Genomic DNA, 17,512 nt, shown 5'->3' on the forward strand with positions numbered 1-17,512 from the left:
ATTCTATTAATGTCAGAAAAAGGAGGACATGGAGTTCGTCCCAAGACAAGTGGTCTCACCCTGACTCGGTTTGTTCACCAAAAATTTCACTAGATGACAAAAATACAAAAAGTAGCTAAGGACATTGTCCATAAACGGTTGGGCAAGAGGCACCAAAATAGATTTAAAATGTAAAAAACACCAGAAAACATACTACTCATTTGACGTAATGGATGCACTGTTGTCCAGGATCGTTCCAGGAGGCCGAGGAGGGTAGAATTCACACTGAACATGTCCTTTGTAGCGCACCATCCATGTCTGCAGCTTTTCTACTTTTTCTGAGAGTAGGTTTTTCCCCTACCAGACCACAACCAGTCTTTCCCAAAGTTGACCTTGAAAGTAATGCAGCCGCTTGAGAGAGGCCATCTGCACCACATGCTCCTCGTGTTGAACTCGTTCTGCAACATCTAGCCTATACATCAAAATGGCAATGAGAGTGCGATAGTTCTTTAGGCAGGAATGTTGGAGACTCGACCCCTCCTAAGCCTTAGGTGTTGTCAGCCCACCCTTCGCGTTACCACCATAGGTGTCGTCACCCTTGCGAGTCTTCCCATGGTCGTGCGACCCTTCACCTCTGCTCGCCCCCTGCTTACCACCTTCGCGGCCTCTTCTCACACCTACATTTCCTTTCCGCACATGCCCAACTATTTTGCCACCCCGACGAGGGATCACTGTGCTTTCATAGCTTCCCATAGTGGAGGCATGCCTTGAACATGCACCAAACACTATACTTTCCACCCGAAAGAACACTCCCTGCAGACAAAAGACAAGAGAAGCACCACCCAGAATAACATGAATTCACCAAGATGGCTCCTTCTACCCACGAAGGACCACCCCCACCAGATAATCCTCACACCTCCACCTTCCAGAATATCACCAATGATGAAGCGCCACTCACAGATAGGGGAGTTGTTTTTGTCCCGTGATGAGTGCAAAATTGGCCACCACCTACCAAAATCGACAGCAAGAAACCATAGGTGAACCCTCGAGGCTCCGTTGCACTAGAAATCACTATTACAGCAAGGGAACTTGGGTTTCCACCTCCGGCTACAGGGTTTCCTTACCGACGAGCTCCACCACCCTATAAGAACGAGGTAGAACATGTTACCTCCAGGCCGAGAGGAGTTCTTCTTTTGCACCCAGTCTTTCCTTCTGCCACCAATTGAAAAGATTCCTAACATCAAAGAAAAAACAAGCCCACTACCCATGTATATTTCCACAACGAGCAACCCACTCCGTTTCCAACGAGTGTTGACCTTTGATGCTTCCTACTCCTTCCTCGTAGCCACCACAATACCCAACACCATATGTGAATGCAAAGACGAATGTTTGGTGCATTCATCGCACATTTCCTTAACAATCCGCCAACCCCACACACAAACATGGAATAATTGCTCACACGAATGACTAACATTAAGAGGGTACCTCTCCCAGTGCATGCGAAGATGTGAAGGGATCAGGAGGATCGTGCCTCCAATCATATACAATTGTTTTCACACATGGGAGGTGGCCTCCACGTGCTGCCCTGATCTCACCCCATTAGGGAGGGGTGGCGATAATTTTCAAGAGGAAATCAACATGATAATTTTATGTTAAATGTGAGGAAATTAATTTGAAATCTTTTAGTGTCATGTTTTTCCATTTAACATATGTTTGATTTATGGGGATTTGAATTTTGATTTGATGAACTATATAATATTTTATAACATTGTGATTGTTAATTCGTGGGTTTAGTTAAATATTTTCAAATAAATGAATTTATTTCATTATTGCAAAATATATGATTTGTTAAAGGTTTCATTTGAATGATTTTTAATTTTAATATTTAAATTATTTCCATATTGTTATAATTGTTTTTATTGCTTTTATATGTATTTTAAACCTATAAATATTCATCAAATGTTTAATTTATATGACTTGGCTAGTTATTTAACCCATTTAAATGCTTGATTAATCTATGGTTAAGATGGATCTATATAGGTTTTCTCTCTTTAGAAAGTTCGACCATGTGCATTTTTTCATTCTTTAAATTGTATTTTTGGAAAATATTATTATTATTAATATTTGATGTTAAAAATGGAATGAATAACACATTTCTTAACTAAATATTTTACTTTTAATTACTTGTTACTTTTAAGCACTGAAGTATTTTACTAAGGGAAACATTAATATTCTCTATATGTGTGTGAAATATTTATGAGAGTTTTTTACTACATTTATTTTATAATAAATTATAATACCAAGCAAACATAATGAGAATGAGATTATTGATGTTTAAAAATATTTTTAATTAAAACTAACAAAATATGTATAATCATTTTTGTCTTTATTAAGAGATATGTGTCAATTCCATATTGAACACGAACAAAATCACACATTGCCCTCATACTAGGATGTAGAATATACATCTCAACATAATGAAAAAATTTCTATAATACAATAAATACTTTCCATATAAACACATCTATCAACATAATTAAGGAGTTGTCTTTAGTGCGACTTTTTGGACTTATTTGAGGTGAAATCTTGATTTGTGTTATTTACACTAGTTTTTGACTATATATACGGATCAACACCGTCAAAAACCCATAGGGCACTTGAATTGTATAGGAGTTACCCATAAAATTTATCATTTCAGATAAATTTTAGAAAAATCAAACAAAACCCCACCAGAAAAATCTTACTAAAAACATAATATAATTTAATTTAATAATCAAATTGTCATCGTCATAGGGGTCAAAATTGACGACATAGCCTCAACATTTTTCAGGTCTATTAATCACGTGAACGAAAATGTTGGAAGGATAAAAATCAAATAGACTATCTGAAGCACTGTTTTCGTATTTTCAAGCTCGTGATGCAAAAGTCTTTGACAAGTATTGTCCTCTCGATGGTTTAGGCCACATAATAGAGGTCTAAGGTGGCCCAATAAGCGGCGAAATATTCAATTAATAATTGCATACGACGAAAGCGTCCTTGTAGCAACAACTCTGTCACCAAGAAGTATTGTGACCTACGAAACAAGTGATCAATAAAAAATAAAAATCTGCAAGTGACGGGATTCTGCTATTTAAAAAAACATTTTAAATAACAAAACCAAAATTTAATAGAAAAGAGTTTTGTTAGATTTTTGTAAAAAAAAATTAAAAAATTTATAATGTTAGTATAATACTTTTTTTCTGTTATAGTTTATCTATTATACATTGTGAAAAGTTTTTTCCCGCCATAGTTTATCTATTATACATTTTGAAAAGTTTTTTGGCATTTTTTTGTTCGATTTATTCATAATCTAGCAAGTATTTATTAGAATCACAAGTTTGACTTGTAAACTCTCCACAAGTTGAGGGTCCCATGGATTATTCATGATGTTGAATTAATATATGTAATCAAAAACTCATTTTAAACAACAAAGATCAACATTTAACTAAAAAGAAATTTGTCATATTTAACAAAAACTCCAAAAGTATAATGTTTAAATGTCTTTTTTTTTGCCATAGTCTATCTATTATATGTTTCGAAAGGTTTTCTGGCATACTTTTTAGCCAATAATGCTCATAATCTTGTAGGGATTTATTGGAATCACAAGTTTGAGTTGTAAACTTTCCACAATCTGAGTGCCCTAGGGATTTTTTCGAGTTTCAAAATGAGATATGCAGTCAAAATATCATTTTAAACAACAAAGTTCAAGATTTAACTAAAAAAAATTTCGGCAAATTTTGGCCAAAAAACTCCAAAATATATAATATTTAGATAATTCCTTTTTCTTTATCGTAGCCAATCTATTATACGTTCCGAAAGGTATTTCGACATATTTTATGGTCTAATTTGCTTAGAATCCAACAAGAATTTACTTGAATTAGAAGTTTGCGTTGTAAGGAAATGCATAGGGCATACAATCTATATATACAATCAAAAACCCATTTTAAATAACAAAAGTTGAGATTTAACCAAAAAAAAATTCATCAAATTCCAAACAAAACGTCCCAAATGTATAATATTTAGACAACATCTTCTTCTTTCTCGTAGTCTATCTATTATATGTTTTGAAAGGTTTTACAACATATTTTTCTGGTCTAATTTACTCAAAATTTGGTAGTGATTTATTGGAATCACACGTTTGAGTTGTAAACACTCCACAATATGAGTGCCCCAATGAATTTTTTGGTTACTGAATCGTCAAAAAAATCATTTTTAACAACAAATATCAAGATTTAACATAAAATAAAAATGTTGGATTCCAACCAAAAACTCCAAACCACCTAATTTTTTGAATATATCAAACTAAATTATATTAAAAATCAGCGGAGATGCACTAAAATGATCTTATAAAGCAATGAGATTTGTCGATTCATCTAATATTATTAAAACATTTAGATATTAAAATAGCTTAAACATACCATTCTATAACAAGATCTCTTTATATATATATATATATATATATAAACACAACAACTAAAAATTCCAACCTAGTTCCAATTCAATTTGCAACACGCATCCACATCCAGGTTACCACAGAGAGATGATCACCTATGAAATTGAAGGGATAGCAAGTGACACATCACTACAACAAATCCCGGTGATTAGTTCCATTTTTTGCTTCCAAGGATTGTTTTAGTATATTTTTCACCTTTTTTGAAAAAGTCGCTGCTATTTATCGCCGTCCCATTATTCATATAAATTGTTGTATTACAAATATTAATTAATTCAATTCAACATATAAATAGGTCAGAAAAATATATCTGTAAAAATATTAATTAATTTTGCATGATATACAAAGCTGGTTATGAATCTTGTTCATGTAAATTGTTGTATTACAGTGATATGCAATATTGATATTACTTTATTTATTATAACATTCACATATTGTTTTATCTAAATTTTAAATCAATCTTTTATTTAAATATTAATTTGTGATAAATATTAATTAATTTCACATGATATACAAATCTTATTCATGTAAATTGTTGTATTACAGTGATATGCAATATTGATATTATTTTATTTATTATAACATTCACATATTATTTTATCTAAATTTTAAATCAATCTTTTATTTAAATATTAATTTGTGATAAATATTAATTAATTTCACATGATATACAAAACTGGTTATGAATCTTATTCATGTAAATTGTTGTATTACAGTGATATGCAATATTGATATCATTTTATTTATTATAACATTCACATATTGTTTTATCTAAATTTTAAATCAATCTTTTATTTTTATATTTAAATAATTTTTTATTTATCTATGATAAGGGAGGGAGAAAATTATTGACCCTTTTAACCAAAATTTCAATCATGAATTTACCTATATAACAATTTCTCAAATTTCCGAATATTAATCTATACTTAATTAACGAATAGTGAAGTTGCTTAATCAATCAATGAATGAAGTAAAAAACGCACTAGGAAAAAACATACTAAATTAACAAATAGTGAAGTTGCTTCTTCAATGAATGAATGAAGTAAAAAAAAACACAAAAAAACATTTTAAGATGTAAAAATATTTTGCTAAGATTGACCGCTATCATCTTACAATCATCCTATATTAATTTATTCTAAATTAAATTAAATAATAATAGTTGAGTTGTTGAATCAATTAATGAATGAAGCAAAAAAGACAAAAAGACTATATCCTCCCTGAACTGGTTGTGGCCGCATCCGACAGTCATCGAAAATATAAATGATGTGTCCCGTAAATTGGCCACACAACCCACACATTGAGGTCTAACTTAATTATGCACATCTATTGGTAAAGAAATAGCTCACTTTCTGTTTTAAATCAGTGAATACTCACGAATATATTGCAAGCTTCCGCAGAAAATTATGCCGTTCTAGGTAACAAGTTGTTGGGAAAAATCGGGAATAGTCCTAGGTAACATATTCCCGTTCAGAGTAACAAGTTTTCATAAGTTAGATTTGATCCTGGCCTGTTTAGGATAACTCTCACCAGTTACCGATTGTTCTAGATTTAAAAAAATACAAAAAAAACCAGTTACCCTCTTGTCATACTTCATTTTGTTAAGTTACCGATTGTCCTAGATTTAAAAAAAAAAACAAAAAAAAACCAGTTACCCTCTTGCCATACATCATTTTGGTAACAAGTTGTTGGGCATAAATTGGGCAGTGTCCTAGATTTAAAACAAAAAACAAAAAAAACCAGTTACCTTCTTGTCATACTTCATTTTGGTAAGTCCATGTGAATTAATTAATTAAGAAATTGCGAGATCATTAAGAAATTACACATTAAATGAATTTCAAAATTCAAAATTGTTTTTTGAAGAAGTGTAAGAGAAACAAGCTAGTGCAATCATTTTTATAATGAAAAATTGATTGGTTTTTTAGGCTGACATTTTTTTTTTATTGAATTTCAAAATTGTACTTCCAGGGGCAGATTAACGAGATAAGATAATTGTTGGCTGAGGCGGTGTATCTCAAATTAACCAAGGAAGTGTAAGGTGAAACAGTGGATCAACGAAGAAGTGTAATTAGGCTATTGTTTTGCTTTGCTTTTGGCTTTGATGCGAATTGAACTGACCGTGCTTTGATGCGAATTGAATCTGTTGGCTCTGATGCGAATTGAACCGACTGCTTACAATCTGTTGTAAGCCACACAAGGACGCCTATATCAATGTGACTACATGCAAAAACACTCACAGACGGTCACCACCTACCTCGTCAAGCAAAAACACTCACAGACGGTCAACAACTACCTTGTACGGTGGGTGTAGTTCATAATATTATATACAATTTGTTGTACTATCCACCTACCTCGTCATGCAAAATCACTCACAGATAGTCAAAACCTACCTCGTACCGTGGATGTAGTTCATAATATTATATACAATTTGTTGCAAGCTACAGGTGGATGCCTCTATGAATGTGACCACATGCAAAAACACAGTTGGCCTAAAAATAAGTGTGTACCTCAAAGAAACAACTAGCATAAACGTTCACCACCTACCTCAGACCGTTGGTGTAGTTCATGATATTATATACAATTTGTTGCAAGCCATAGGGGATGCCTCTATGAATGTGACTACATGCAAAAACACAACTCGGCTCAAAATAAGTGTGTGCCTCAAAAAAACAGCTAACCTCAAAATAAAACTTAGGATATGATCTTCAAAAATTTATATAATGAATTTAAAGCTCGAACTTTGGTTAAAGTGGTAAGGTTAATGCACTGATCACTCCAACTTTGATTAAAATAGTAAAGTTAATGCACTGATCACTTAATGTAATAAGAGGGGCATTATTTACTATAGTCCTTGGCCATTGCCAGATGGCAAAGACTAAAAAAAAGGCTGCAATAAAAAGTACATTCTTCTTGCCCAATCAAATGGCGATGAAACATTGGTTAAACGTTATCATGCCCACTTGCACTATAAAGTTGTAGAGAAACTTTGGTTAAATGTATGATATAAAAAACCAGTCAACACCATTAATATGAGGTCAACGGCATACGGGTCGCTATATACCTACTTGGGCAGGTATAATAGTAATAACATAACCATTTTTGCAAGTATTCTTCCGAGGAATCCTACAAAAGTTCGTACCATAAGAACTTTATTTAAAAATGAATATGAAATTAAGTGGTAGTTGTCATACATGTGTTGGACCTTTTCATGACGAAAAGATCAATCCGCACCTATGCATAACTTCAAAGCAAGTCCCAATTCAAAGTTAGTCCCACACATAAATAGAATTGATGTGGAGTTAAGTGTAAATTCAAAGCTAGTCCCACATAGATATAGATATCAGGAGCGGCTGACTGAAGAAATGTTTCGAGTAGAAGACACTAATGGTATTTCAGGAGGAGCCAAGGAGGAATTGAAGGGATTGGGAGGGTTGTCCACGTTGTCTGCATTTCCCTCTAACATTTGAACAACTCTACTCATACATGGGCGATCCCTGGATTGGTGTTGAATGCACCACAACCCAACTTTAGTCATCAGCTTGCTCCCCTTCTCCTCCTCTTCTGCTTCAATTTCTCCTTTTCTTTCACTTCGCAATCTCATCTGCAACTCCTCATTCTGAAGCATCTTGAAATCCCACTCAGGAAAGTACAGCCGACTCGAACGACTCACCCTAAAGTCCATATTCTTTCTACCCCAGCAATCTCTAGCAAGAGCATACCGAAACTATAAACCTCGGATTTATCAGTAACAGGCCCCATATCACTGTCACACACCTCTGGCGCAACATATCCTGGAGTCCCTCTCCCTGCCGTCATTGATATATGGTCCTCTTCCTTTCCACAAAGTACTGCCAAACCAAAATCAGACACTTTTGGGGCGAAGTCTGCGTTCAACAACATGTTGTGGGGCTTGATGTCGAAGTGTATGATGCGCTTCTCGCAATCTTGATGTAAATATGCAATTCCACGAGCCGCACCCAAAGCGATGGAACGCAATTGTTGCCACCTTAACACCTTCCCCTCCTCTTCTCTGGCAAACAAAAACTTATCCAGAGATCCGTTGACCATGCATTCATATACCAGTGCGCTTGTAGGACTTTCAAAACAATACCCCAACAGCTGAACCAAATTAACATGATGGACCCGTCCAATCGTGGCCACTTCATTCATGAATTGAACCTCACTGTGTCTACGCCTGTTAAGAATCTTAACGGCCACTGGAGCTTCATTGGAACTGAGCCTTCCTTTATAGACCACACCATAACCTCCTCCCAACCTTTCTGCAAAGTTATTTGTGATCTTCTTCAGGTGAGAGAATGAATATCTCGTTGGCATTTCATAAGCATATTCCTTGAGGAATTTCTCCACTTTTGAAGCGGAGTTACCAGGAGGAGGATGCCTTTTTTTCACATAAAACGTGAAGAACAGTACTAGTGCTACTGCTGTGAACACTGCTCCTCTTACCGAGCAACCTGCGTTGGAATGAAGAGATTGATGTATGAATATGATATTGGTCCAACCCATAAGAGGAGGATAATAGAAACCAATTCTGCGTGGGGTAAAGAGGAGAAGCCTGGAAGAAAGAAATCGTAATTTACCTATTATTATTGTAATGGCTGACTTGTTTGAAGGACCTGTAACGTAGCCATAACAACTATCAAGGAATGGGAAGGATCCACATATGCATAAAATAATATTCTATGTTTTGAGTCAAGTGCGCAACGACTGAAACTTTACCTACAATAGCCTGATTGCTTGACCTAAAAGAATAAATTCATTACGTATAAAATAGAGCTTACCGTGGCCGGGGCATTTGTGTGTACGGGGTCCGTCCTTGCAGTAGCAGAGGAAAGGCGAAGTTGAGTCCGAAATGTTGTAACCACATATCCCCCCACTTGTTTCACATAATCTGCAGTCTTTGTCTCTCTGTGTATCATTCGAAACCCACTGCGCTCTTCCGACCTCAACATCTACTCGTTCAATAGAACATCCACGGATCGAATGCCCTGAGTTAAAGAAATAGTAATAGAGGGTAGCATTACATTTCCAGAGCGGCTCTCCCGTGGAATCGAGTGCATCCTGAAAAGGTATGTTGCACTTGTACACGTCTAGAGTCTGGTTCTCTTTACCAGAAATATAGAAGGGGCCGTCTCCATGTTTTGGTAAGGGTATCTGGAAATTATTAAAGGGACGATTGAAAAATTTGCAGTGGTCGCCCCTGACAATAAGGAAGATATGAGAAGCGGAATTGATAAACCTTAGTATTGTGTAATTCTGGCCATGAATCTCGATAGCTGGACTTGAGTTCTGCTCACAGTTGATCTGAAAGCGAGGGTGACCGCACCCACGATTCCCTGCACCAAAAGGATAGATTACACCTAAAGGATCCGTTAGATTCTTGCTCCCACAATGACTGGTATTTTGGCAATACTCATATTGCGCGTCAACCAGCGAGAATAAGGAAGAAGATGTGTCGAGGAGGGGAAGGAAGAAAGCGAGGAGCATATACTTCCATGATGAGAGGCAGAGACAGGGGCTCGATCTTGGGAAATACAAAATTGATCAACGAAACAAAGTGGGGGCGATGGTAGCGTTCGAGTGATTTTTAGAAATGATCATGAAAGACAAAAATTGATCAGGTTTATGTTAAACCCGAGATTTTTTTAATGACGTGGCTCTTCTCTTCGTCCAACAAATTTTCAAATAAATGAATTTCCTTCGTTGTTTATGGGTGCTATGATTCAGTTGTCTCCTGAATCTTTTATTTTTGGTAATATTTTTGTTTATAAATAAATAGTGCTACAGATATTTTCTTAATCCATTTAATTGTTTTTTAAAATGTTAAATTCGTTTAGAAATACATTTAAAAAAATAATTTTTTTTTTTTTTTTAAATTCATTAAATCTTGATATTGAACTCGCCTTTTGTGTAATTAATCAACTCAACTTACTTATCGCTGACAGTCAGTCATCTTCATATCCGTCAAGATTGTCGACCTAGAATCATTTTAGCTGAGGTTTATTAATCATGTAAATGAAGAAGAGATTTGTATCCAAGCATTTAGGTTACTTTAATTATTAATATGGATTAGAATTATTAATTATTAATTTTATGTTTTTTTGTTTTTTAAATATATTTTGATGATGGAAAATTTTATAATCATATTTTTATTATTTTAAGTTAGATTTTTTTTTTTTCCAAATCATATGAATGGTCATGTTTATAACAATTAACATTGTTGATATAGAATCTATTTATATGAGGTTTAGTGATCTCCGTAATTATCTATTTATATGAGGTTTAGTGATCTCCGTAATTTAATTAATAGATAAAATGATATTTTAGTTGAATTAGCCAATACAAAATTTTTAGTAAGATTGTGATTTTATTATTTAAAATGTATTTTTGAATTTAAAATTGAATTTAACACCCTAAAAAAACTCTTCAACAAGAGTTTTGGGATTTCAAAATCTTTTAAGATCAATGACAACCACCCCCGATGGGGGTGATTGTCCCTTGGATGAGGGGGCCTTGGGATCCCCATCCCCAGCCACTTGTACCACATGTAATTGTTAATGTGGGTAGGTGTTAGGCACTGACCCTGACGAAGGATGCTTATGGAGAATCTTATGTTAATAAATATTCTCTCGTTGAGGAATGTTAGTGTTTTGGTATGGTGGGTGATGAGAAGGGATTTCACGCGAGTTGGTGACAATTACGCTTGTTGTTCAACCTTGTAGTGCAAGTCAAAAGGCGAGGGAAGTGAGGAATTAATCAACGAAGGTGACCCCTATGTGTGGTATTGTGTTGAAGCCTTCATTTGGGACCCCAAGGAGTCTGTGTCTCGCAATTTTTCTTCGATGGGTGACTAGTATTCTTTCGGGTCACTACTCCTCCTTCCATCGGTTTCCTTCTTGCAGAGCTAGTGGTGTAACCTAGGTCTGCGAGTGTGGGTAATGTGCTTCCTCTCATGCGGGTATTTTTTGGAGGTCTTTAATTTTCTTTTTGGTAGTCTTGTCATGGATATTAATCTTGTGAAAAGGTGGCATTGCTAGTTCAATTTAGTTTTCCTCAAAGGCTGGAGGGCTCGGAATCGTTTCATTGTGCCTGTGAGGTCCTGGGGGGTGAGTATGTTGTTGTTATTATCTAGGTGCCTCAGGCCCCTGTCAAGAGTAATCTCGGCCTTCATCTATGGATTTTGGGTTAATTGTACCCTCCCTTTGCATTTGAAGCCCAAGTTCGTGTCGGGTTCAAGCTTGGGCGGGTTCTTGGGTGCGGCTGGGAGTCTGTCTTCATGGTTCATTAGGTCTCGTCATCTATGTGGGTTGTAGTACAATGGTCTGGGAGGGTCTTAGTGTTGTTTTGTGGGTTGCGTAGTGTTAATGTTGGGGGTCCGCTTCCACCCTCACAGTTGATTCACCCTTCTAGTGTCGGTGGGCTCGGGGGAGTCTGGTCTTGGTGTGTTGGATTGGAAAATTGACTCGCTTCCACTGTGTTGTCTTGTGGTGGGAAATTTGGATATTGTTGTGTAGTGGAGATTTGGCAAGTTAGTTGGTTTGGGTTTTTCTTTATCCTAGGAACTCCCTTTGCATGTAGGTATGCCATGTCATAGAGGAAGACCTCGTAGAGGGGGAGAACACCATGGACATCTAGTCACTCATGTGGGGAGAGCCTCATTCTCCAGTGAGAAACACCCAGCCAGCCTGAACAAAGAAGAGGAGATAGCAGAGAACCCCATTCATCTCATGGTCGTGTTGTTTAGTCCCCCTTCATGGAATAAATTGTTGCTCAATTACAAAGGCTCTAGGCCAACCAAGATATCCTCTATGATCATAGATACGAGAATCAAAACAAAATGCTGGCGTACTGAAATGACATTAAATTCTCTCAATATGAAATTCTAGAACAATTAGAGAACGATCGTCGAAATCAGCGGTGAACAAATGATCGCTTTCAATAGCAAGAGGCCCTACTAGAGCACGATTCACGTCTGCCACCTTGAAATGCCTTTGACAGGTTGCTTTCTTGCTTATTTTTTCAGTCTTTTGCCTAATATGGCTTCGTAACCCTTCAGAACTAAGATGCAAATTGCTAAATCTTCTGCTTCATATTCCAACTCTCCTTGCCAACAAATCCAGTTAGAATAAGGTAGGATGAACTCATGAAACTCTGAATGTATTTTTTTTCCTTATGGTAATAAAAATGGAATGTTTTGATCGACAAAAAAAGGGTCAACGACAGCCATATGCATGGAAGGCACAACTAATGTCCTCTGGGCTATTTAAACCGCACAATCTGTCAAAGGAGACCCACAAAACATTCAATTATTAACCAAGAATAACAATATAAATTATAATTTAACCAAAAAAATTAGTAATAGATTTAAAAAAACTAAAAACTAAAATAATTAAATTTTATTATTATTATTATTATTATTTAGATTTCATTTTATTGCATTGAGAGGCACTCTCGAGTTGAGTATGGAACAGATATTGTAATGCCTTATTATGTTATTGTTATGGTATCTAAACATTTTAACTCGTCACATTAACAACTTTTTCAACACATAATTTTTCGATGGTATTCTTTTCTAATATAAATTATTTAAAAGCATAAAATTTATGTGGATCAAATGTTTTGGTAAAAAATACAAAACAATAAGAACTACTTGTCTTTGGACTCAAATATTATATTTTGTGAGTACCCCTTGATCAACAATGTGGGGATATTGTTGGTGACATTGTGCCAGTCACATAATGAACATAGAGACTGTTGGGTTGATTGGAAGCCTAGACCATAGCAAACCACTGATGGAATACAAAAAACTCATTGAGGAACAATATCAGGCCTGAAGCTATTGATGATGGTGTGTGACGTGTTGTTTCATGGACCCGGGGTGGTCGCACCGCCAAGGGTGTTGTGTGGCATCGACAAGGTTCATTGCAAAGTCTAACAATTACTACTTCTAGACTATGCCTTACATTTTTTATTTTTATTGCAACATATTTCATTATGTTATTTAGTTATGTGTGGAATCCATAACATTACCAAGTGAAAAAACAAGAAGAGACTAAATCATGAAGAATAATAAACTGTAATATCCCCAATTTTGTGAGCATGGGAATTTTACCTAATTTTAGTGATATTAGGTAAAGGGGAAAACATTATTTTGGAGAAAGGTTGAAAATATTATTTTATTGGAGATTGGCATAAAATTATTATTTTATTAGAATGGAGGCAAAAGACACTTAGTGGAAAATGCCCCCCACCAATAAAATAATTATTAAAAAAGGAGTCTAGAAGCATGGGGAAAAATTATAAAACGAAGATGGAATCATTTGCTAATCATATTTTGACTATTACATTTCACATTTCATCTTATCTTAGGGTTGTTTAGCACAAGAATAAAAGTGTTGATGAGAACTAGGAATTCCAAGTGGAATTCCACTCTCATTTCAGAGAACTTTGAGTGTCTCCCTAGTGAGGTAATTTGGGAGTCTGATTTAGGGCTTTCCTTGACCTTCATTGTATGATTTTTCCCAGCTATGTGCATTTCCCGAGCACGGAAGGAGTTAGTGGCACATCATTTGGAGCCGGTGAAGTTGGTTGGAGACTCTAGGATTTTACTGAGATATTCTTCATAGTTATGGCCAGAGATTTGGAGCATTTTGCAAGGAAGCGAGTGAGGTCAGAATTTGGGACAAATTTCCCCTCATTTTGATAGCGTGCAGAGCTCACTAGCTCAAGTATGCTAGGAACAAGAGTTGGTTTCTTTCCAAGAAAATTTGGGTTGGACAAATGAGGCATTTCTAGAGGGGATATTTGCAGGACTTTGGGAGGATTTTAGTGTCATATTTTTGGCATCTTGCAACATTTCAATTCTGTGGGGTGTTTTCTGGCCAAATTAGGTAATTCACACTTGTTAGGGGTGACAAGGAGTCATTGGATTTAGCCCAAACCCTTTTTGGTTTTTTATGGGTTTGGTGAGTCAAGGCTAGGATTAATTTTACAATTTTTTTTGAGCAATTCTAAGGGCAGAATTCCTTGTTCCATTTAGTAGTCAATAACAAAAATTGTTGGAGGAGGGTGCAGTTTATCTGGGTTTTGTTGGACCTAGTGTGGAGGGGCCTCATTTAATTTTGCATAATTTTTGGAGTAGCTTTGAGGGTCGAAATTTCAATTCACCTACAGCAACAGTGTGAGTAATTTACTGGGTGAGTGTAGAGTTTGTTGGTGGATTCATTCGAGTACTTGGGAATCACAATTCCAACCTGGGTTTCGCCTAACTTGTTGTAGCAAGACTAGTTTCCTATTTACATACTCATTGTACCCCATTCTTCCCAAAATAAATAAAATGGCTCAGATTTTTGGTGCATTTCCTCTTGTGTTTTGATTTCCTATGTATGTGTAGGATTTCCTAGTTGTTGTTATAGTGCATGTTTATGTTATTCACTTAATATTTATGTGAGGAATATTACATAAATTTTTATTAATTTACATAAATTTACAAGTGATGGGAGGTTGGCCCAATAGTTCACAAATATCCACACAAATCCAAGTCTTTTACACCTGAAGTAAAAATAATCCCAACACTTAAAAACTTGCCCTGCCCAGCCTGGGTGGGCGCATGGACTAGGCCGCTATGATGGCTCACGTGAACTGAACGATATTATGTCATGTTTCACCTTCACACTGCACCTCTTATTTCATCTGAGATAATCTTGGTCGAGCTCGATAGTGTTTTGGTTCACTGCCCAATGTATTTTTATATGTACTCCACCCTCCACTTTTAAATGGACCAATGCATCTATTTTCCTATTGGGTTGACCTATACATAACCGACTCGTTGACTATTTATGAGCTGACCTGTCATGCATCTAGGTGGGCGCCCCTTGTTGGGTCTGCATGTCCCACTCATATGCACCTTGCTCGCACACCTTGTCGATCGTTTCTTTGCACATTAATACCTATGCCTACTACTGCTTGATCGTACTATTGCTCGCCTTGCCTGTCCACTACATGCACACTCTCTTCCACAATTTAGGCAGAAGCTTGCTGCTACTGTGTTCCCACTGCTATGTTTTCTACCTTAGCAGGGCGGAACCCACCATTATGGCCCACCTATTGTTTTGCCCAATATCCCTATCACCCTTGTACAACATGGGCGCATGCATACCAAATTTCCCTCAAGTGTCATGGGTGCCTAGGTAGCCACTCAATACGCCTAGGGGAAGTAATGTTGACATGGGGTGCTGACATCCTCCCCCACCACGTGTCATTTTCATCCTCGACAATCCTATTTACCATGCCAACTGGTCATCAAACTATGCCATCTCCTTCTTCCATCTCCACAATGAATCCTCTGTCTCCCACCCAATTTCCTCTGGTGCATTATCCCATTTCACAAAGTACTCCCTCTTCATGGCACTCCTGACTCCAGTAGTTTCGAGATCCAAGATCTTGTTCAAAAAATAAATATGGTGAGTCTATGATCATAGTTGATCTTCTCGGTGGTGTTGTTGTCTCTGAATGATCTACATCAAGTTTGCCTCTCTTAAGTTGACTCACATGAAACACATGATGCTTTCAACGCATATGGCTTGGTAGCTCAATATCATAAGCAACCTCTCCAATCCTTCGCTTCACCCGGAACGGTCCTTCATAATTTCTTGTGAAATATCTCACAGTCCCTTTTGATGGCTAAAACTAATCTTCGGTAATCCTTAAGAAAACCATGTCCCCAACATCGAAATGTGCGATGGTAGTGTTGGAGTGATTTTTAGAAATGATCATGCAAGACAAAAATTGATCATGTTTATGTTAAACCCGAGATTTTTTTTTACTGACGTGGCTCTTCGTCCAATTTTTTTCAAAGAAATGAATTTCCTTTATTGTTTATGGGTGCTATGATTCAGTTCTCTTCTGAATATTTTATTTTTGGTAATATTTTTGGTTATAAATAAATAGTCCTACATAAATTTTCTTAATCCATTTAACTATTTTTAAAATGTTAAGTTTATTTAGAATACATTTTAAAAATAAAAATAAAAAATTCAAAAAAATTCGTTAAATCTTGATATTGAACTCGTCTTTTGTGTAATTAATCAACTCAACTTACTTATCATTGATTGTTATTTTCATATCCATCAACATTTTCGACATGGAATCATTTTAGCTGAGGTTTATTAATCACGTAAATGAAAAAGAGATTTGTATCTACGGATTTACGTTACTTTAATTATTAATATGGATTATAATTATTAATTATTAATTTTGTTTTATTTTTTTATTTTTTTAAATATATTTTGTTAAGGAAAAACTTTATAATTATATTTGTATTATTTTTAAGTTAGATTTTTTTTTCAAGCAATCATATGAATGATCATCTTTCTAACAATTAACATTATTGATATAGAATCTATTTATATGAGGTTTATTAATGTCAGTAATTTAATTAATAGATAAAATGACATTTTAGTTGAATCAGACAATATAAAATTTTTACTAATATTGGGATTTTTTATTATTTAAAATGTACTTTAATAATTTAAAATTGAATTTAACACGCTAAAAAAAACCCTCAACAAGATTTTTGGGAATTTTAAACTCCTTTAAGATCAATGACAATCACCCCCAATGGGGGGACTGTACTTTGGATGAGGGGGCCTTGGGATCCCCACCCCCATCCACTTGTACCGCATGCAATTTTTAATGTTGGTAGGTGTTGGGCACTAACCCTGACGAAGGATGATTATGTAGAATCTTATGTTAAGCAATATGCTCTAGTTGAGGAATGCTAGTGTTTTGGTGTGGTGGGTGATGATAAGGGATGTCAGGCAAGTTGGTTACAATTACGCTTGTTGTTCAACCCTGCAGTGAAATTCGAAAGGCCTGGGAAGTGAGGAATTAATCGATGAGGCTGACCCCTATGTGTGATATTGGGTTGAAGCCTTCATTTGGGATCCTGAAGAGTCTGTGTCTGGCAATTTTTCTTTGATGGGTGACTAGTATTCTTTTGGATTGCTACTCCTCCTTCCGTCGGTTTCC

The 17,512-nt window shown here is 35.7% G+C and overlaps 1 protein-coding gene across 1 annotated transcript; it reads right to left on the reverse strand.

Moving 5' to 3' along the window:
- Positions 1-519: 519 nt before the first annotated feature.
- LOC149240898 (LEAF RUST 10 DISEASE-RESISTANCE LOCUS RECEPTOR-LIKE PROTEIN KINASE-like 2.1) lies at positions 520-9,970 on the reverse strand. The gene is made up of 3 exons (XM_089370353.1): positions 9,265-9,970; positions 8,159-8,937; positions 520-792 (listed from the first exon to the last, which is right to left on the reverse strand). Exons 1-3 carry the CDS (start codon positions 9,968-9,970, stop codon positions 520-522), a joined length of 1,758 nt encoding a protein of 585 aa, XP_089226479.1.
- Positions 9,971-17,512: the final 7,542 nt, after the last annotated feature.

Source organism: Pinus tabuliformis, chromosome 8 (assembly GCF_031772625.1).
Source record: "Pinus tabuliformis cultivar Carrire ecotype Pingquan chromosome 8, CPIR1, whole genome shotgun sequence".
NCBI classification, from domain to species: domain Eukaryota; kingdom Viridiplantae; phylum Streptophyta; class Pinopsida; order Pinales; family Pinaceae; genus Pinus; species Pinus tabuliformis.

Excerpts from the sequence above, each read along its gene's own strand:
- LOC149240898 (XM_089370353.1), bottom strand. The coding sequence starts at position 9,970 with ATGCTCCTCGCTTTCTTCCTTCCCCTCCTCGACACATCTTCTTCCTTA. Across the intron at positions 8,938-9,264 it reads ACACAAATGCCCCGGCCACG|GTTGCTCGGTAAGAGGAGCA; the intron begins GTAAGCTCTATT and ends ATTCCAACGCAG. Across the intron at positions 793-8,158 it reads TCTTGCTAGAGATTGCTGGG|GGAGTGTTCTTTCGGGTGGA; the intron begins GTAGAAAGAATA and ends TTTTGTCTGCAG.